This window comes from Macaca fascicularis, chromosome 7, assembly GCF_037993035.2.
Source record: "Macaca fascicularis isolate 582-1 chromosome 7, T2T-MFA8v1.1".
Lineage (NCBI taxonomy): Eukaryota > Metazoa > Chordata > Mammalia > Primates > Cercopithecidae > Macaca > Macaca fascicularis.
In genome coordinates, this window is record NC_088381.1 from 127,975,188 (window position 1) to 127,998,329 (window position 23,142).

The 23,142-nt window shown below is 36.7% G+C and overlaps 1 protein-coding gene across 21 annotated transcripts in view; it reads left to right on the top strand.

Annotated features, from left to right (window-relative positions):
• PCNX4 (pecanex 4) overlaps positions 1-14,184 on the top strand; it is a 43,656-nt gene extending 29,472 nt beyond the window's left edge. For 14 of the 21 annotated variants that reach the window (XM_073997476.1, XM_015453850.3, XM_073997474.1 and 11 more), the window contains 4 exons: positions 252-355; positions 3,245-4,275; positions 4,655-4,841; positions 13,375-14,184. In XM_073997476.1, the coding sequence (XP_073853577.1) occupies positions 252-355; positions 3,245-4,275; positions 4,655-4,841; positions 13,375-13,626 (1,574 nt within the window). In that variant the 3' untranslated portion in view covers positions 13,627-14,184. Of the gene's footprint in view, positions 1-251; positions 356-3,244; positions 4,276-4,654; positions 4,842-13,061; positions 13,195-13,374 lie in introns of all 21 variants that reach the window. The other 7 variants (XR_012415836.1, XR_012415835.1, XR_012415838.1 and 4 more) reach the window with 2 other exon arrangements.
• Positions 14,185-23,142: the final 8,958 nt, after the last annotated feature.

The window sequence follows — 23,142 nt, forward strand, 5'->3', positions numbered from 1 at the left end:
CTAATTTGTTTTTCTGGAAAATCCTTGAATTTTTATGTATTATCACCTGCAGATTGTCTGTTCCAGCTGCTCTTGTAAAGAGTTAATTTAATGCCTCTTGATACGCAGTGAGTAGTTATTTCTGTTCATGACCTAATGATAGGGTAGGAGTTGTGAATCAGTTCTAGATGTCTTTTCAGTTTTGAAGATTCACATGGCAAAAATAAAAGAAGCTTGAAAAATGATTTTCTTTTTTTTCTAATTTGTTGTAGGTCTCCTCCTACCTGGATCTCATTACTTGGGCCGTTTTCAGGATCGTTTAATATGGATAATGATTCTGGAATGTGGCTATACTTACTGCTGTATTAACATTAAGGTCAGTGTGCATTTAAAACATCTCTAGTATTTTTATAGTTCATGTGTAAAATTTTACTTGTTATGTTCACATCAAACACTCAGTTTCAAAGAAGAATATCTTTTCAATTACCTGTGAAAACACCTAGGGATTTTTAAAGTATATTTCAATAAGCATATGTTGATGGGTGGACTGTTAATTGTATAATAGAGCATGATAACAAAATATACCTGCTTCCATTCCTTCCGGTCCTATTCTTGTTACCTCTCTCTAGCTGAGCATCTCAAAAGTGTGAATCAGTAACGTTTTTTAACTCCTATTATCATTTAAGCATTCTTAATAAAAACTATATTCTAATCCTACTGCCCCTACCTGCTATACTATATTTCTCTCCTTCCTTGAAGAGCAAATGGCCTTATTAGAGCTGCTTATAGTTGTATCTCCAATTTAATGTCTTCCATTCTGTCTTCAACTTACTGTAGGTTTTTGACCCTGCTACTCCACCCGACCTGCTCTTGTCAAGGTCGCTAGTGACTGGCACATTGCTAACTCCAGTGATCAACTCTCAGAACGAGTCTTATTTGAACCATCAGCAGCATTTTACACAGCTGTTCTTTTCTCTTCACTTGTTTCGTGGGTTACTTCTCTACTTTGTGATTCCTTCTCTTTTCTTTGACCTTTTAACACCAGTGTGTCCCAGAGCCTAGCAGTCCTTGATGACAACTCTGTCCTTCTGGTTGTTCAGGCCAAAAATACTAGAGTCGTGTTTGACTCCTTTTTTACTTGTATACTTCCACACCCAGTCCAACAAGAAATCCTGTGGGCTCCGCCTTTAAACCATATTCTGTATCCCATCTCTTTTTACCACCTTGGTCCCAGCCACCTTGATCCCTTACCTGGATAATTGAAATAACCTCCTAATTGGTTGTCCTGCTTCCACCTGTGTGCCCCTACAGTATACTGTCAACCAGAATGATCTTTAAAATCTAAGTCAAACCATGTCACTTCTGTACTCAAAACCTTGCAGTGGATCTCTTCTTTCATTCAGAGTAAAAGCCAGGCTCTAAATGGCCAGACTTCCTATTCCCTCTTTGGCCTTCTCTATTACTTTAACCCTCTCACTCTATTCCAGCCTACTGGCTATTCCCTCTGCCTGAAACACTCTGCTTTCAGATAATCATCTAACTCCCTCCCTCACCACTTTCAGGTTTTTGCTCAAATGTCACCTCCTCAGTGACCTCTCCTATGGCCATCATATTTAAAATTACACTCCCACTCTTATCCCAGCACTCCCAATCCCCCTTGCCTTGCTTTACTTTTTCCTTATTTTTATAGTACTTATACCTTCTCACAAACTATATAATTTACTTATTAGTTTTACTGTTGATTACCCATGTCCCTCACTTTATAAGTATCACAAGCACAGGGATCTCTTGTTTTTATTCAGGAATACATCCTAAGCCCCCAAAACAGTGCCTGGCACACAATAGGCCTTTAACAAAAAAAAAAATTTTTTTAATGAATTATAAGTTAATTTCTTGTACTAGCACAGATTGGATAAAATCACTAGTGACTAAAAAGCTGTCTCTCTAGTCCAGTGATTCTCAAAATGCAGTGCCCAGACTAGTATTAGTAATACTTCCTGAGAACTTGTTAGAAGTGGAAATTCTTGAGCCCTACCCTGAACTTGCTAAGTTAGAAACTTTGGGAGTGGGCTCAGCAATCTGTATTTCAAAGAGCACTCTCAAGTGATGCTGACTCACCTACAGATTGAGAACCTCTGTTCTAGTCTAACCCATACGAGAAGACAAAAAATATTGAGGACATTTTGATTACTTATTTTTATTCTATTTAAAAATGATATGGTTTAATAATACCTAATAATGTTGATTGATCCTTTGTGCTCTGTGACATATGTGGTTTAAAAATATACTTTTTGATGGTACTCTTTTTTTCTGTCTTTTTTTGATGCAAGCTGGGTTAGGCCATGCCATCTATTAACAATTAATACTTTAAAATTTACAAAGCATGCAACCGTCACAACCATATACACTAGGATTATTTTCCTTTGAAACAGAGGAAAAAGGAATCTCACAGAGGGTAGGTGACCTGCTCAAGTTGTGTGCCAGCCACCTGGTAGAGCTGTGACTTAAAAACAAGTTCTGAAGGCACTGACAGCTTTGTAAAAATATATAAATTAGCAATAGCAATTATAATAGTAAATAGTGACCTGATACATCCTTTTCAAGTGATTCCTTCTAAGGAGGTAATCAAAATGTGTTTAAAATTTATGTAAGGATATATTGATAATATTCATTCACTCAGCATATATTTGTTGCATACCCACTGTGTACCAGATACTGGTTTAGGCACTACTGACATAGCAGTAACCAAAGTAATCAAAGAAGTAAATCTGCATTATGATGTTAGAAATCTGGAACAGGAGAATGATAAATTCTGGCACATCCATACATTGAATAATGCTGTTAGTCTCATAAAGTGGGATGGAAAGGATATAATACTACTGTATATACTGTATATACTGTAGAATTCTAATTTTGCTTTTTTCTCCTCCAGGATTATAATTTGAAAGTTTTTACTGTGTGGCTCACTCTTAACTATGGATATAGTCTTTTAAAATTATATTCATACCTAATAAATTTGCCCAATTTCTAGTAGAATTTCCATAATATTTTCAAAAAAATAGTAGCATTATTTTTAATCCTATCCAGAATCAAATGTGTTAAGTGCCGTTAACTTTAAGTCAGGATGTTGCTCTTGAGTTAAAGAAATTGTTTTTGTCACTTTCCATATTTTTGTGATGAGAATCTATGGGCATTTTCAAGACTAGTTGCTGTATTCTATGTAATAAATGATTATAAACTTAAGTATTTTTTATTTCTTCTTTAGGGGTTAGAATTGCAGGAAACATCCTGTCATACTGCAGAAGCTCGCAGAGTTGATGAAGTTTTTGAAGATGCTTTTGAGCAAGAATACACAGGAGTATGTTCCCTTAATGAACACTTTGGAAATGTCTTGACACCCTGTACTGTTTTGCCTGTGAAATTGTATTCTGATGCCAGGAATGTTCTATCAGGCATAATTGATTCTCATGAAAACTTAAAAGAATTTAAAGGTGACCTCGTTAAAGTACTCGTGTGGATACTTGTTCAATACTGCTCCAAAAGGCCTGGCATGAAAGAGAATGTTCACAACACTGAAAATAAAGGGAAAGCACCTCTAATCTTGCCTGCTTCGAACACTTCACCACCTCCCAAATCCCCAGAAGACATAGATAGTTTAAATTCAGAAACTTTTGATGACTGGTCTGATGACAATATTTTTGATGATGAGCCAACTATCAAAAAAGTAATAGAAGACAAACAGTTGAAAGATTTGCCAGGTACAAACTCATTTATTCCAGGATCAGTAGAATCACAGAGGGTTGGTGATCATTCTACAGGCACTGTTCCTGAAAACGATCTTTACAAAGCAGTTCTATTAGGATACCCTGCTGTTGACAAAGGAAAACAAGAGGACATGCCATATATTCCTCTCATGGAATTCAGTTGTTCACATTCTCACTTAGTATGCTTACCTGCAGAGTGGAGGACTAGCTGTATGCCCAATTCCAAAATGAAGGAGTTGAGCTCGTTATTTCCAGAAGACTGGTACCAATTTGTTTTAAGGCAATTGGAATGTTTTCATTCAGAAGAAAAGGCCTCAAATGTATTGGAAGAAATTGCCAACGACAAAGTTTTAAAAGACTTTTATGTTCATACAGTAATGACTTGTTATTTTAGTTTTTTTGGAATAGACAATATGGCTCCTAGTCCTGGTCATATATTGAGGGTTTACAGTGGTGTTTTGCCTTGGTCTGTTGCTTTGGACTGGCTCACAGAAAAGCCAGAGCTGTTTCAACTAGCACTGAAAGCATTCAGGTAATCCATTTAGATCATATGTAAGATATAACATTGGTGGAAAAATATTGATTTTTCTAAATCACGTACAAGAAGACAGTTGTTTCTAGTTTTTTAAAATTTACTTTCTTCAAAATGAAAAAAAGTTTCATGTGTAGTGTGATTATATCAAGAGTACGCTTTAATTTGTGCTTCCTTTGGTTTTGTTAATATGGAAAATCTATTTTTTTTTATGGCTTACTGATTTCTTCACCTTAACTGCATCATTTCTCCCTCCACTTTTTAGCTGAGATAGATACGATTTCAGTTCAATGTCTTAAAATATTGATTTAACAAAATCTATTTGATCCATAAAGTTGACAACAAATATTCTAAAATTCTTCGGTTCTCCATTTTTTAGGTATACTCTGAAACTAATGATTGATAAAGCAAGTTTAGGTCCAATAGAAGACTTCAGAGAACTGATTAAGTACCTTGAAGAATATGAATGTGACTGGTACATTGGTTTGGTATCTGATGAAAAGTGGAAGGAAGCAATTTTACAAGAAAAGCCATACTTGTTTTCTCTGGGGTATGATTCTAATATGGTAAGGTTAAAAAATTTTTAAGCATATATATACTAACCTTAGAGAATGGATGTCAGTTATAAAGTATTTGAACTAAGTGATAAATGATATAACATTATAGTTGTGATACAGTTTTAAGGCATTTATAATCATGACTTTATGGCGAAGCTAGACGAACTCTAGCTGATTTCTCTCCTTTGCCAACTGAAGAGGAGCCAATTAAAAATGTGTAGCCATAGTGCAATACCTGACCTATAAGAGAGCCAAGTATGTGTAGTATGCTATAACATATTTGACTAAATGGATTGTATTCCTATGTTCAATGTATGAATTATCACTTGGATTTGACTCTTAGAAAAAGTTATTTGTGGCCGGGCGCGGTGGCTCAAGCCTGTAATCCCAGCACTTTGAGAGGCCGAGACGGGTGGATCACTAGGTCAGGAGATCGAGACCATCCTGGCTAACACGGTGAAACCCCGTCTCTACTAAAAAATACAAAAAACTAGCCGGGCGAGGTGGCGGGCGCCTGTAGTCCCAGCTACTCAGGAGGCTGAGACAGGAGAATGGCCCGAACCCGGGAGGCGGAGCTTGCAGTGAGCTGAGATCCGGCCACTGCACTCCAGCCTGGGCGACAGAGAGAGACTCCGTCTCAAAAAAAAAAAAAAAAAAAAAAAAGAAAAAGTTATTTGTAAGTGGCAAAGTATTTTGCTGACATTTATACTGTATTGAAGCAAACCTAACCTGTGAAAATCCAGAGACTTAAAATAGGGGATGACTCTTTAAGATTTAGTACTTGTTCTTATCACATTTAAAATGTCATCAAGTCTACACAATATGAAAGATTCAATGTTACGAGCTTATCGTGGTTTTGTCTGTCTGGCATTATGGTTTGAGGAGCTCTGCAAGTGCACTCCCCAGTGAAACTGATGAAAATTATATTTTTTTAAAATAACCACTTAAAGTCTTAGAAAGTCTCCTAAGGGCATACAGCAAATGAACATAAATTTATTTTTAAAAATCTGCTAAAACCCAGTGAGAATAGTAAGAGACTGCAGTATTTGAACCAAAACCTACCCTACCTGAACCTCAGCAAGATGGAACCTCCCCTCAGACTGGTACAACCCAGAACATAGGCTCTCTTCTCTGTCAACTCCCAGGAGGACTGTTTTCCTAGGAAGGGCAGGAGTTCAACATTTTTAATCCTGTCCCAGCTACCTGTTGCTGAGGCTACATTCCAGGCATGTGAAGTCCAAGCAAAGATTCCCTTCTGGCCCACTGCACTTATGGGATGGAGACTTTATCTTGGGTGTGGTGCCACTGAAAATACTGGGGCCTTGCTCACTCTTGCCCACTCATAATGTGGAGGTCCTATGCTGGGAGAGGCAAGCTGGAAAGACCTGAGGCTACTCCTTCCCTCCACCAAGTGCTTATCTCCTAAAGCAGAAGGGTCACTCAAGAGAGAAGCATGCTATCGCCCAGAACTCTGGCTCAGAGACTTTGCCCAGTGGAAGAAGCAAATTATTACTAACAGCAACAAAAGCTCTGAATCTCTTCTTCCCAGAGGAACTGATTTATCTGCAACAGAGTGTAGACACATTGAAGCCCAAAATGTTCTTAAAAACAGTGGAGGACTTCCTGTTTTATGATAGTGTCAAAAAAAGAAAACAACATAAACGATGGAGGTTGTGGTGAGAACTAATTTCTAGGAGACTGGTAGGTTCATTAAGCTAAACGGTAAACTGGCTAGATTTTTTTCAGGGGAAGAAACAGCAAAGAGCCTTCCTGGGATCAAACACATGAAAAGCTATTCCTTTGAAGGAGTTCACATTTAATTGGATCAGTCTGTGGAGCAATGTATGCCTCAGGTCTTTGTTGAAAGTAGAGTAACCAGCTGGCAATCAGTGGAGCTTAATAGCTGGGTATGAACACTTAACAGACAAGATAACCCTGCCAAAACCATCCCAAGGTAATTGTATGCATTCAGTTTGACTGTACTCTATGAGAGGCCGTATCTGAGACTTCAAACTGGGCGGGGAATGGTAGGGAGCAGACAGGGATTGACTTCACTACAGTAAGCCAGCCAATCACTAAACAAGTACATGATAATAACAAGCCCTGGAGTTAGGAATGAAGAGGACCAGCACCCAGAATTTCTACAGTGTTACCTGCAATATCTGATTTTCAACAAAAAGTTGAGATATGCAAAGAAATGGGAAAATCTAACCCATATACCAGGGGGAAAAAGTAGACAACCGGGCTTGCCTGTAAGAGGGAAGAGATGTCAGATTTAATAAAGATTTCATAGTAGTCATTATAAATATATTCAGAGAACCAAAAGAAACCATGGTTGAAGATATAAAGGACAGTATGGTGACAATCTCACATCAAATAGAGAATGTATGTAGAGATAGAAATTATAAAAAAGAACCAAATGAAAAATTCACTAGAGGGGCTCAACAATAGATTTGAACTGGCAGAAGAAATAATTAGTGAACTTGAAGATTCTAGATCAATAGAGATTATGCAATCCAAAGAAGAGAAAAGAATGAATAAAAAGAAAGAGAGCTTCAGAGAAATGTAGGACACCATTAACTGCTCCAACATATACTTAATACCAGAAGGAGAGAGAAGGGATAAAAAAATTATTTGGTGAAGTAATGGCTGAAACTTCTTAAATTTATTGTAAAACATTAATCTACACATCCAGGAACTTCAGTGAACTTTATAATAAATGCAAAGAGATCCGCAGGCAAATAACATCATGGTAAAAATGTGGAAATCCAAAGACCAGGAGAAAACCTTGAAAGCACCAAGTAAAAACTATTTGTACATTTTAAGGAAAGTCATATAAAATTAACAACTGATTTGTCATCAGAAACAATGGAGGCCAGAAGCATGGAATGACATAGTCAAAGTGCCCCCTTAACCCCAAAACAGAAAGCTTAACCAAGGACCCTGTATCTGACAAAGGGATCTTTCAAAAATGAAAGCAAAATAAAGAAATTCCAGATAAACAAAAACAGAATTTGTTGCTACCAGACCCGCCTTACAAGAAACACTAGAGTTCTTCAGACTGAAAGTAAGTGACCACAGACAATAATTCAGATTCACACACAAAAACAAAGAGCACCAATAAAAGTAACTGTGTAATGATAAAAAAGAGTAAAAAGGCATATTTCTTCTCTTAACTGATTTGAAAAGCAATTCTATAAAATGTATTCATGTATTATTGGGCCTGTAATATATAGGAATGTAATTTGCTAATAATTGCACAGAGGAAGCCAGTTAGGGGCAAAGCTGTACTGGATAAAGGAAGTGAATCCAGATGATTCGTTTCTGGATTCTTGAATCTACAGGAAGATAGAGAAATAGCATTTTTATAAAGGGTAACATAAGGCTGGGTGCAGTGGTTCACGCCTGTAATCCCAGCATTTTGGGAGGCTGAAGCAGGCGGATCATCTGAGGTCAGGAGTTCGAGACCAGCCTGGCCAACATGGTGAAACCCTGTCTCCGCTAAAACTACAAAAAAATTAGCTGGGTGTGGTGGTGGGTGCCTGTAATCCCAGCTACTTGGGCACCTGTAATCCCAGCTACTTGGGAGGCTGAAGCAGGAGAATCACTTGAACCCAGGAGGCGGAGGTTGCAGTGAGCCGAGATCACACCACTGCACTCCAGCCTGGGCAACAAGAGTGAGACTCCATCTCAAAAAAAAAAAGGGTGCCGGGCATGGTGGCTCAAGCCTGTAATCCCAGCACTTTGGGAGGCCGAGACGGGTGGATCACGAGGTCAGGAGATCGAGACCATCCTGGCTAACACAGTGAAACCCCGTCTCTACTAAAAAATACAAAAAAATAGCCAGGCAAGGTGGCGGGCACCTGTAGTCCCAGCTACTCGGGAGGCTGAGGCAGGAGAATGGCGCAAACCCGGGAGGTAGAGCTTGCAGTGAGCTGAGATCCGGCCACTGCACTCCAGCCTGGGCCACAGTGCCAGACTCCATCTCAAAAAAAAAAAAAAAAAAAAAAAAAAGTAACATAACAATGCTGGGCATGGTAATTTAGGACTACAATCCCAGCAAGTTGGGAGGCCAAGGCAGGAGGATTGCTTTGAGACCAGGTGTTTGAGACCAGCCTGGCCAACATAGCAAATCCTATCTCTACAAAAAATAAAAATTAGCCAGGTATGGTGGTGTGCATTTGTAGTCCTAGCTACCACTTGAGAGGCTGAGGTGGGAGGATTACTTGAGCCAGGTGTTCAGGTTATAGTGAGCTATGATTGCACCACTGCACTCTATCCTAGGTGATGGAGCAAGACCCTGTCTCTAAAAAAATAAAAATAATTAATATAACACAATAAATGCATACTTGCTCCCTTTTCTCTTACCTTCTTTTAAAGGCATAAAATTATATAAAGTGATAATTAAAACAATGTACTGTTGGATTTGTAACGTTTGTAATGTGATATGTATAATAGTACCACAGAAGGGAAGAAAAGGGACTAGAACTTTGTAATATTTCTGCTTCACCACAATTAGTATAAATCTAAGACTGACTCTTGTAACACAGAGATAGTAAGCTTTAGTCAACCACTGAGGAAATAACTGAGGAAAAAAGTGAAAACCGTCATTAAAGAAATTTAAATGGCATATTACAAAATAGTCACTTTCTTGACAAGAGAAAGGCAAGAAAGAATAGAGGGATAAAAAAGATATGAGACGGGAGGCTGAGGCAGGAGAATGGCGTAAACCTGGGAGGCGGAGCTTGCAGTGAGCCGAGATCGCGCCACTGCACTCCAGCCTGGGCGACAGAGTGAGACTCTATCTCAAAAAAAAAAGAAAAAAAAAAGATATGAGACAAAACAGAAAGGAAAATGACAGACAAAATTCAGCTATTTCAGTAATAAAATTAATGGGAATGGATTAAATAATCCAGATGAAAGGCAGAGATTATCAGACTGGATTTAAGAAAATGCTTGTAATCCCAGCACTTTCGGAGGCCAAGACAGGTGAATCACTTAAGTCCAGGAGTTCAAGACCAGCCTGGGCAACACAGTGAGACCTTGTCTCTAAAAAAAAATAAACAAAATTATCCATACATGGTGGTGTGTTCCTGTAGTCCCAGCTACTCTGGAGGCTGAGGTGGGAAGATTGCTTGAGCACGGGAAGCACTATGATATATAAACTATATAATATTTTATTAATATAAATATGTAATATATAAAATATATAAATAAAAGACACAAACCATATGATCATCTCAGTAGATATAAAAAAACTAACAAAATCCCTCACCCTTTCATAGTAAAAACAAACTAGGAAAGAAGGGAACTTCTTCAACCTGAACATCTATGAAAAACTCACAGTGAACATCATAATTATTGGTGAAAGATTGGATGCTTACCCCTAAGATCAAGAAGACAAGAATATCTACTCTTACCACTTTTATTAACCATTGTACTAGAACTTCTAGCCAGGTGGTATGGACTGAATGTTTACACCCTAAATGTACATGTTGAAGCCTAACCACCAATGTGATGGTAGTAGGAGGTGGGGCCTTTGGGAGGTAATTATGGTTAGATGAGATCATGAGCATGGAGCCTTGTGATGGGATTAGTACCCTTATAGGAAGAGGAAGAGACACCCACAGCTTCCTGTCTTTTTGCCATAGAGCAGAATAAGAAGATGGCTATCCATGAGCCAGGAGGATAGCCCTCATCAGAACCCAGACATGAAACCACCCCGATCTTGGACTTCCCAGCCTCCAGAACCATGAGAAATAAATGTCTCTTCTTTAAGTCACCTAGTCTATGGTATTTAGTTATAGCAGCCTAAGCTAAGACACCAGAGTAATTAGGCAAGAAAAAGAAATAAAAGGCATTCAGATTAGGAAGAAGTAAAATTATCTCTATTCACAGATGACATGATCTTGATGATGTATAGAATATCTAAGGAATCAACTAAAAAGCTTAGAACTGATTAACAAATTCAGGATGGTTGCAAGATATAAGATCAACATTAAAAAATCTGGTGGATTTCTATACACTAGCAACGAACAAACCAAAAATGAAGTTAAGGAAATCCCACTTAAAATAACATCAAAAATAATAAAATACTTAGGGAAAACGGAACAGTAGTAGTACAGAGCTTATACTCTGAAAACTACAAAACATTGTTAAAAGAGAAAGTTAAATATCTAAATAAACATCTAGTGTTCATAAATCAAGATAACATTGTTAAGATGGCAATACTCTCCAAATTTATCTACAGATTAGCACAGTCCTTTTCAGAATTCCAGTTGGCTTCTTTGTGGAAATTGAACAAGCTGATTTTCTAAAATTAATATGGAATTTCAAGAGACCCTGAATAGCCAGAACAATCTTGAAAAAGAAAATTGGCCGACTCATACTTCCAAGTTTCAAAACGTATATGAAACAATAATCAAAACAGTATGGTACGGGCATAATGATAGACATATAAATCAGTGGAATTGAATTGAGGATCCAGAAATAAATCCATGGGTCTTTAGCCAACTAATTTTCAACAAGGATGCCAAGACCATTCACTGGGGAAATCATCTTTTGGTAGCAACATTCAAAAGAATAATGTTGGATTACTAGTATTAGTTTCCCAGGGCTGTTGTAGCAATTACCACAAACTGGGTGACTTTTTAAAAAATGGAAATGTATTCTGTCATCATAGTTTTAAAGGTTAGAAGGCTGAAGTCAAGGTGCCAGTAGAGCCACGCTTCCTCTAACGGCTCTAGGAAAGAATCTTTCCCGGCCTCTTCTAGCTTCTGGTGGCCCTTAACATTCCTTGGCTATGGCTGAGTAACTCCGGTCTCTATCTCCATATTTACGTGGCCTTATTGTCTATACTCTTCTGTTAATTTTCCTACTACTTTCTTTTATAAGGATGTCAGTCACTGGCTTTAAGAGCCACCTAAATCCAGGATGATCTCATCTCTAAATTTTTAATTACATCTGCAAAGTACCCATTCCAAATAAGGTCACATTCACAGGTAACTTCAAAGAGATGCTATTCAACCCACTACAGACCTTACTTTATATACCATATTTTTAAAATAACTCCAAAATACATCAAAGACCTAAACATAAGAGCCATAAAAATGTTAGAAGGAAACATAAGGGTAAATCTTCATGACCTTAAACTTGGCAATAGATTCTTAGATATGACACCAAAAGCATGAGAAACAAAAGAAAAATAGATAAATATGACTTCATCAAAAGTAAAAACTTTTGTTCCTCAAAGCACACCATCAAAAAAGTAGACAACTCACAGAATGGGAAAAATATTTGCACTTATCTGTTAAGGGACTGTTACTAGAATATATAAAAGAACTCTTACAACTCTATAATAAAAAGGTAAATAGATTTTAATGTGGACAAAGGATCTATATAGACATTTCTTTAAAGAGGATGTACAATTTGCCAGTAAGTTCATGAGAAGTGCTCCGTATAATTAGTCATCAGGGAAGTGCAAATCAAAACTACAATAAAATAACACTTCACACATACGGGATGGCTAAAATCAAAAGGTCTGAAAATAAGTGTTAACAAGATGCGGAGAAATTGGAACCCTCTTCTGCTCTTGGGAATGTAAAATGGTACAGCCACTTTGGAAAACATTCTGGCAGTTTCTCAAATAGTTAAGCATAGAGTTAACATACGACCTAGCAGTTCTATCCCTAAGTATATATACCTAAGAGAAATAAGAACATAAATCCACATGAAACCTTGTACATGAATGTTTATAGCAACATTATTCTTAATTGCTATAAGGTGGAAACCAACTGTACATCAATTGCTGAAAACAAATTTTAGTATATCCATATGATGGAATATTATTCTGCCATAAAAAGGAATAAGGTACTGATACATGTACAACATAGATGAACCTTGAAAATATGCTAAGTGAAAGAAATCGGTCACAAAAGACCACATACAAGTGAAATTTACAGAAGAGGCAAGTCTATAAAGATAGAAAATATGTTAGTGGTTACTTAGGGAAGGGTCAATGAGGAGATAGGATGGTGATAACTAAAGAGCACAAGGATACTTCTTGAGGTTATGGTATTTTAAAACTTAACTGTGGTAATGGTTGCACGTATCTGCGACTATAATAACCATTGAATTGCGTACAGTAAATAGATTGTATGGAATGTGAATTATATCTCAACAAAGCTGTTTCTTTAAAAAGAGCCTATTGTATCATTCACCACCAAATAGTATTTATGACTATGCGTCGCTGAGGCAACAGATCAGAGAAGGAAGACAGAGAGAAGTGACTAAGATTTTGCCTAATGGTGATTGAGATGGCTGCCAGGAAACTTTCTTTTATTAAAGAACAAAGGAAGTAGAGGTAATTCTTGATTCTGAATACAAGCAACTCATTGTGTACATTTTTAAAACTTTCTGTTTTTTGAACTTGGGAAAAGTTTGCTTAATTACAATGCAATTTTTCTATAAGTTTATAAATAAAATATGAAGACCTAAATGTAATCTCTTTTCTTTTTCTCCTCCTACCATTTTTACTGTAAAGGGAATTTACACTGGAAGAGTACTTAGCCTTCAAGAATTATTGATCCAAGTGGGAAAGTTGAATGCTGAAGCTGTTAGAGGTCAGTGGGCCAATCTTTCGTGGGAATTACTTTATGCCACAAACGATGATGAAGAACGTTATAGTATACAAGCTCATCCACTACTTTTAAGAAATCTTACGGTACAAGCAGCAGATCCTCCCCTGGGGTATCCGATTTATTCTTCAAAACCTCTCTATATACATTTGTATTAGAGCTCATTTTGACTGTAATGTCATCAAATGCAATGTTTTTATTTTTTCATCTTAAAAAAGTAACTGATTCTTGTAACTTCAGGACTTCTCCCCACCCTCATTCAGATGCCTGAGAACAGCTAAGCTCCATAAAATTGGTTCTCTTAGCCATCTTAATGGTTTTAAAAAACAACAAAAACATCTTTTTGTCTAATGTGAAAGTTAGAACTATTTGGCCAATACTTGTGCCCTCTGGACTTTAGTAGACTTTGGTAAATATGAGAAAACATTTGTGTAATTATTATATAATGAATTTTGTAATGCTTTCTTAAATGTGTAATAGGTGAATTGCCATATAAAGTTAACAGCTATGTAATTTTTACATACTTAAGATAGACATATCAGTGTTCTAAGTAGTGATAATGGATCCTGTTGAAGGTTAATATAATTTATAGTATTTTCAGATGTGCTGTTTTAACACCTAATATTATCTGAATGTTTTGATATAGTTTGTTTTCATAGACTTCAATTCACAAACTTTAAAAAACTTTTAATAAAATATTTTCTTTCCTTTTCAAATATCCTTTTGATATATGTGAAAGAAGCAGGGTTCATCCCATTCATCATGTGAATATTCACAGGAAGAGCAATGTTAGGGTAATCTGCATATGACTACTAAAGCATAGATCTGACTCATTATATATTTCTTTCAAATGAATTTACTGCTTCTGAAAAACGATTCACTCAACAGGACTACCAGTTACTAATGTCTTAAGGTATATGAACTAAAGAGGAGATGGGAAGAAAATTTTTATAATATGATCTGAATTTTACTTTCATTCTCTTCTTGCTTAGGAACGTTTTACAGATACATGTAAGGGGGATTAACAATGAATCCACATCAGTTGAGAGATCAGTTTCCTCTACTTCTTACTTAATTTCCAATGAAATCGGTAGGAGCCCCCTAGATTTATAATAATATATTCTCTTTAGAAATCATTCAAATTATATGAAATGTACCAGTTAAGCTGCTATTAATATTCCATTTATTTAGTATGTGGACCAGTTCACTCTAACAATGTTAAAGGATAACTTTTTGGACCAATTTTCAGTTAATGAATTCAAGAGATTTGTATGTTTATCTTTTTTTTGGAGGTAATATAGTACAGTTACTAAGATAAGATTTTATATTACTCTTGAGTTCACATCTCAGACTTATGATTTAATTTACATGATTGAGATTTACTAGCTGTATACCTTTATATCTTTGTCATGTAGAAATATTTTCTCATGTCATTAAAAGTACTTTGTAATTATCACCTTTTTTTTTTTTCGAGACAGTCTCACTCTGTCGCCCAGGCTGGAGTGCAGTGGCACGATCTTGGCTCACTGCAACCTCCGCCTCCCTGGTTCAAGCAATTCTCCTGGCTCAGCCTCCTGAGTAGCTGGGATTAAAGGCACGTGCCACCATGCTGGCTAATTTTTGAATTTTTAGTAGAGATGGGGTTTCACCATGTTGGCCAGGATGGTCTCGAACTCCTGACCTCATTCTCCACCCACCTCGGCCTCCCAAAGTGCTGGGATTACAGGCGTGAGCCACCGTGTCTGGCCGTAATTATCGCTCTTAATGACAGCATAAAATTCCATTGATATTATTTATTGGATTACTATCCCCCAAATAATGTGAATTTTCAGTTGTTTAGAGATTTTCACTATAATAATAATAATGCCAAGCTATGCCTTCCCTTAACCTTGCATCCTCCTCAAACTATTCTCATATCTCCATTTCATTCATGGCCAACTTTTCTCTTTCATTTACTTGTCAAACCATTCCAATCTGGATCCCATCTCCATGACTCCCCCAAATTAAAAAAGAAAAAAGTTTTTATTAAGGTCACTATCGACCTTTTTATTGTCAAACCAGCTAGTAGTAATTGACATATTTGACTATTCCTTGAATCAGCTTTTGTGTTTTCTTTTGGACTTTCCTGATACTACATTATCTTTGTTTTCTTCTTATCTTCCTAGCAACTCCTCAAACATCTTTGCTGCCTTTCCTCTTCTACCTGACCTCTAAATTTTAGAATTTCTCACCAGTTGGTTCTAGGCCCCCCTTTGTATTTCTGCAATCACCATAATCTCATCTACTTTAAGACTTGAAATAGCATCAATAAGTTGATGATGATCAAATATATGTACCTAACCCAACCTCTCTTCTTACACTGAACCTGTATATATCACTTACTTGATATCTTCACTTAGTATATTAAAAACTGACTGTTAGATTTTGAAGGGAAGGCGAGGGTTAAAGAAAGACACACAGAAAGAGGATAGCTTGACAGCAAATGCAGGCTTTACGTCCAGCATAAAACCTACAGAAGTGGGGGACCAGCTTAATGCCAGAGCCTACCACTGCTTCCAGGCTGGGCGTACTTATAGGCATGGGTGTGAGGGGTCTGGGCAGTATGGCTTGCTGCCCAGCAGGATATTGATAAGATGCTCCCATGATGAGGTGGTTCTGGCCCTTGTTCTAGCAGGATGTCATCATGGTATTCCTTGGAACTTTGCCCAGCAAGATATAGGGATATTTCTTAGGTTGGGCCTTTTTCCACCTTGTGATCAGGTAGTTAGGCAGGATGTTTCTCACTGCCCAAACCCCTGTGAAATGTTTCACTTTGATTAAGGTCTGCAAAATAGCGGGGAGCTTACAAAATGGTGCAGTTTGGACTAACACTAACCTTACTGAATTTTCCCTAAAACCTTTTCTACTTCCAACTTTTAGTGGTGCATTCATACCAACTATTTCAGAGAGCTAGAAAAGCCAAGCAAAATAGTATTTTAAAATCTGCTTAAAGACATTAGAAAACCAAAAGACAGTGAAGAATAACATCACTAAGATCTAAGACAGAATGAAACTTAGATACCTGAGCTCAGCATTTGGGCTGCTTTTCTTGTAGGAGATATGCCAATTCAGGATAAGGTGGTTGTGAGTCTGAGACACTAAGTAACACTTATGACAGCCTTGCTGCTGAGTTAGAGGGACAAAAACTGGAGACCAAGGCTCTCCAAGGAGGTAGGGAAGGGGAAAGGAACCCTAGTTAACTGACCATACATTGGGTTGTGTCCCCAAGGACCATATCCAAATCGTAAGGGTGAAGAAAAACCAGATGCAGTTAGGATCTTCTCACTTCCCAAAACTGGATTAAGGTGACCCTTTGTCTGCTACCCAGAGCAAATGTAAATCCTCTCTGATCTTTTGAGTTATTTTTATAACTTTTCACGTTTAGTATTGGAAAGTTATTTAAGGTATCTGAGGAAACAAGGCAACGTGATCAAAATCCGAAAGAAGCAACGGATGATAGGACCGAGCCACAGGGGACCCAGATAATGAGCTACACAACACAGGGTCTAACATTACTATCTTTAGTGTGTTTAAAGATCTAAAACCCAAGATTGAGAATTTCAGCAGAAAATCAGAAACTATATAGAAGAATCAATCAAGTCCCCAACTTAAAAGTACTTTAATCAAGTTTAAGAATTCAGTGAATAGGCCGGGCGCGGTGTCTCACGCCTGTAATCCCAGCACTTTGGGAGGCTGAGGTGGGTGGATCACGAGATCAGGAGATCAAGACCATCCTGGCTAACACAGTGAAACCCCATCTATACAAAAAAAAAAAAAAAGCCGAGCATGGTGGCAGGTGCTTATAGTCCCAGCTACTCAAGAGGGTGAGGCAGGAGAATCACTTGAACCCAGGAGGTGGAGGTTTCAGTGAGCCAAGATCATGCCACTGCACTCCAGCCTGGGTGACAGAGCAAGACTCAAAATAAATAAATAAAAGGATTCAGTGAATAGATTTGATAGAAACTGGATACAGTGAAGTAAGAATTCGTGAACTAAAAGTTATGTCAGAAGTAAATACCAGATATGAAAAACTAAGACACAAAAGAATGGAAGATACAGTAGGGAGAATAAGAGACATAGAGTTAACATGAGGAGATCTAACATACACATAACTGGATTTCCAGAAGGAGAAGAGAGAATATGACAGAAGCAACCTGTGAGGAGATAATGACTGAGAATTCTCCAAATTTTTAAAAGACATGAAGACTTGCAAGATCAAAGCATGATAAATAAAAACAAAATTACACCTTAGCACATCCTAAGAAAAAATAAAACACAAAAAGAAAATCATTAAAGGAGCCAGACAGTGATAAAAGACATTACTTTTAAAGGAGCCACAGTTTTATTAAACTGACAGCTAACTTCTCAACAGAAAATATGGGAACCAGAAATCAATGGAATGATATTTTCAAGTTACTGAAAGAAAATATCTACAATTTTAGAATTCAATACCCAGCCTTTCCCCAAAAACAGTTCTTGAAGAATGAAGGCAAAGACACGTTCAAACGCAACAAATTTAATAGCAGATTGTCATTAAAGGTAATAGTAAAGGGGATTCTTCAGACAGAAGGAAAATGATCCCAGAAAAGGGTTACGGATAAAGGTAGGAATGAACAGTAATTTTAAAAAATAATATACAGTTTAAGGAATATTAACTATATAAAATAGTCTTCAAGGTTAAAATAAATAATGTTAAAACGTGACAATAATATATACATTTGGTCCAGGAATTCTAAGGTCCTTACAATTATCAGAAAGATTATAAGTAATATTAGACTGCTGTGTCATCTATAGGGTAACCACTAAAAGAACAGCAAAAAGCAAAATAAATCATATAACTACAAAGCTAATACAGGGCGAAAGTGGAATAATAAAGCAAAAAGGAAGAGAAAATATAGAACAAATAGGACAAATAGAAATCAAATAGATTAGGAGGTTTAAACTTAAATATCAGTTACAACATTTATATGAATAGACAGTGTACCAATTAAATGCAAAGATTATCAAAGTGAAAAGAAAGAAAACCCACAAAGTACCTTTATGCAAGAGATGCCTTAAGTATAGGAGTACAAGGGTTGGAAGTAAACAAGAATGGAAAAAGTTAGAGTATGAAATACAAAAACAAAAACGATAGGGCAGGAGGTATGGTGGCTATTGCAATATTATTTAATGTTGACCTTAAGGTGAAAAGTATTGTAAAGAGAGACAATTTGTAATGATAAAAGATTTGATTCACCAGAAAGTTTCAACAGGTCTAATATTTTAATGATTTAACAATATAACCTCAAATATATAAGCTTAAATGAACAGAACTAAAATGAGAAAAGACAAATCTGCATTCCCAGGTTTTAATACACTCAGTAACAGAACAGCAGCCATGCAAAAATATGTAAATATGTAAAGATTGGAATAATATTTTAAAACTTAACCTACTTGGCATATATAAAACAATACCCCCCAACAACTGCAAAATACACATTATTTTCAAATGCAGGTGGAATATTTATCAAAACTGACCATATTCTAAGTCATAGGGATGGAATATATTCTTTGGTCATGTTCATTCACTTAGAAATCAATAATAATTTCAAAAACAAAAATTCTATTAAGTCCATTAATTAAGAAATATACTTCTAAATAACTCATGGATCAGACAATAAATTACAATGAAAATTAGAATATATTTGAACTGAATAGTAAAAGTGCTACATGTCAAAACTTATGGTAGACACCTAAAGCCATGCTTAGAAGGAAATGTATAGTCTTAAACGCACATTTAAAAAGATTGAAAATGAACCTAGTAGTTATCTCAAAAACTTCTAAGAATAGCAAATTAAACCTGAAGAAAATAAAGGAAATAAGATAATAAAGAACAAGAATTAATAGAGTAGAAAATGAAGATAAAGTTGGATCAACTAAACCAAAAGTTGATTCTTTGAAAGGATAATTGATAAGTGTCTGGCAGACTGAAAAAGGAAGAAACAACCAATATCAGGAATGAAAGGATATTACAAATCCTACGGTCATTTGACAAAATATGTGCATGACTTCAAGCCAATAAATTGAAAATTTTAAATGAAGTGAACAAATTTTTTAAAATATGGAAGAGCCAAAATTGACAAATGAAAAAATAGAAAATTTGAGTAGTTCCCTATCTGCTAAAGAAATGGAACCTATAGTTACTTTATTTGCTTTTCCATAGTGAAACAACAAGCCTAGATGGATTGATTCATCAATGGAAAAACAATCTTAAATTCTTACAAAGAGCAGCAGAAATGCAGGAACCCTCCCCAACTCATCTTATGATGCCAGAAAACCTAGATACCAAAACCTGGCAGAGACTTCCTGAGAAAGAGACCTATTTCATTCCCCCCAACATCAATGCAAAAATCCCGAACAAAATATTAGCAAACTAAACTACACACATACACACACACCTACACACACGGAATAATAAATCACAATCAAGTTGGGTTTCTTCCTGAAAAAGTGAGGTTGGTGTGATGGTTGCAAATCAATCAATATAATTCAACACATTAACAGAATGAAAGGAGAAAAATAATATTTCAGTAGATCCAGAAAAAGTATTTGATAAACCAGTATCCACTCATAAAAAGTTTGCTTTTTAATATTCATCTTTATTAGTCTTATCCTGAGTATGCACATAAGATGTTCTGGGTCAGAGATAGATTTCTTATTACTCAGGGTAAATAAGTGCACCTGCCCACCTTCACACTAGTCCATATCCCCCAGAGCAACCTGATAAGAACTCATGGGATTTTGGCTGTGTAAGTGGCCAAATACTGCCTAGGCAAGGGAAAATTAATTTTCCCTACTTATAAAGACGAAAGAGGCAGCTGTCCTCTTCCCTGCCTGAAAGGGTCTCCTTTTACTCTAGTCTTGTGGTAGACAAAGTCTCTCCAAAAGCCAGATAGCCAGCCCCATGTGTCTCCTAGAGCTGTCTCCTACATCCCTAGGAAGATAGCATATTAGAAATGAGGAAAGATCTCAGCACAATAACCTAAGTTCCCACCACAAGAAACAAGAAAAAGAATAACAAAATAAACCCGAAGCAGGCAAAAGAAAGGAAATAACAAACAGCAGAAATCTATGAAACTGAAAATAGAAAAATACATAAACAAAAAACTGGTTCTTCGAAAAAACATCAAGAAAATCCATAAAGCTGTAGAAAGACTGACAAAAAGAAAAGAACGCAAATCATCAAGAATGAAATGGCAAATATCACTACAAATCAGGCAGTCATTAAAAAGATAATGAGAAAATACTGTAACTTTCAGCTTATACACTTAACAACTTAGAATAAATAATCTGATTCTTGAAAACCACAAACTACTAAAACTCAACCAAGATGAAATAATCTGAATATCCTATAACCATTAAAGAATTAAATTCATAATTTAAAATCTCCTGATAAATCTCCAGACCCAGATGCCCTGGCTTCTTTGAGGTTCTTCCATGTTGTTGCATGTATCAATCATTCATTATTTTTATTGCTGAGTAGTGCTGCTCTGTATAGAATGTAACACAGTTTGTTTATACCATTCACCTGTTGGTGGACATTTGTTGATTCCAGTTTTGGGCTGTTATATAAAGCTGCTATGAGCATTCATTTACAAGTCTTTATGTGGCCATAAGCTTTCATTTCTCTTGGGCAAATACCTAGGACTGGGCTGGCTAAATCATATGATAAGTGTATATTTAAATGTTTAAGGAACTGCTAAAAGTCTTTTTCAAATTGATTGTACCATTTGACATTCCTGCCAGCAGTTTATGTGTGCAAAGTCTGTAATTACATTTATGTAAAACTATAAAATGCAAACTAATCCGTAATAATGCAAGCACATCATTGGTTGCCTGGAATGGGGTGGGTGAGGGGAAATGATTACAGAAGGGCAAAGGGAAACTTCTGGGGCTGATACCTGTGTTTACTCTCTTGATTGTGGTTATGGTTCACAAGTGTAGCCATATAACAAAACTTACCAAATTGTACACTGTAAATATGTGCCATTTATCATATATCAATTATACCTCAGAAGGTGTCAGAAGTAACAGGATATTTATATTTAAATCTGCCTTTGAATTACTGATTGTGACTGAGGTCTCATGTGGCTTACTGGTGAATCCAGTAGCTGAGCAGACTAAAGCTGTCACTTCTGCTAACTCTTTTACCAACTCACCTACTGTCACCTTACACAACCCCAACTGTGTTTCAGCTTTGGACTAATGAACACACCATTTTCTTCCTACTTAAAAAGACCACTCAGGATAATGATTAAGAAATACATCGATGGTGAATAATAAATACTTTCAAAAAAGTTAAATGTGAACATTTAGCTTTCATAGCTCTTGACTGTCTTTGACAAACCTTGACATAAAGCTGCCTTTTCCATCTTGGGCTGTTGACAAAAAAAGCCTAAGAAGGAAAGAGGGTGTGTACAGAAAATTACATGCCATAGAAAAATACCATACACAGGCCAGGAGTGGTGGCACTTTGGGAGGCCAGGGCGGGTGGATCATTTGAGGTCAGGAGTTTGAGACCAGCCTGGCCAACATGGGGAAACCCCATCTCTACTAAAAATACAAAACTTAACCGGGCATGGTGGTGCACACCTGCAGTCCCAGCTACTTGGGAGGTTGAGGTAGGAGAATCGCTTGAACCCGGGAGGTAAGAGATTGCAGTGAGCTGAGATGGTGCCACTGTACTCCATCTCCAAAAAAAAAAAAAGCTATACAGATGAATCTTTAAAGATTTTAATTTATATATACCTCTTCTACCATGCATTGGCTGTAGTAGTTGAACAGACATCAGCAGGCACAATGCTAGGCAGGCACCGGAGATTCAGTGATGAATAAAACAAAACTGACCTGGAACCTGGCTTCCTGAAGCTTCTCTTCATCTGTCTAAATTCCTTTCTTTCAAGGCCCAGTGCAAGTGACACCATCAGAAAGAGCTTCCACACTATTCTATCTGCAAATCTCCCTTTTCTGAGCTATTATGCTTATAGTATGTACCAGGCCACATGACATATGTTATTTTGTGGCATTCTAGAATTATTCCAATCTTTTCATTTTTATAACTGGTGTGTTGTATTCAATAAATAATGTTATTCCAATTTTCATCACTGGTCACGCAAGAGTCCTCTCTTCATTATATTTTGTCCCCATAGTGCACCCCCAGTTTCCTCCCCATCCTAAGTAACCATTACAATACCTAAATATGTATCTAATTAGGTTGTATGTTTTCTTGCAAAATGAGCACTATCTTCTATGCACATGTATTTGTGTATGTCAACAGTATTGTGTTAGCATTGCTTCTCTATTTCTTCACTGTTTACTATGCCTCTAGTACATATCCATGTTGTTATGTATGCATTTATTCCATTGCTTCTACCCGCTATACCTCATGGTGTACCTCTACCACATGTCGTCTTCCCTCTTTTCCAAGGACAGCTACTTGGGTGGCTTCCAACTTGCCCAACAACTATTCTAGTTATTTTATGTATGTTACTTTGGCTCCAGCTCAGTTGTGAACTGCTTGTAGATAAGGACCATGTTTTTCTTTACCTGTTACTCCTGCTGATTTTCTATTAGTGCCTGTGCATGTTATCTGCTGT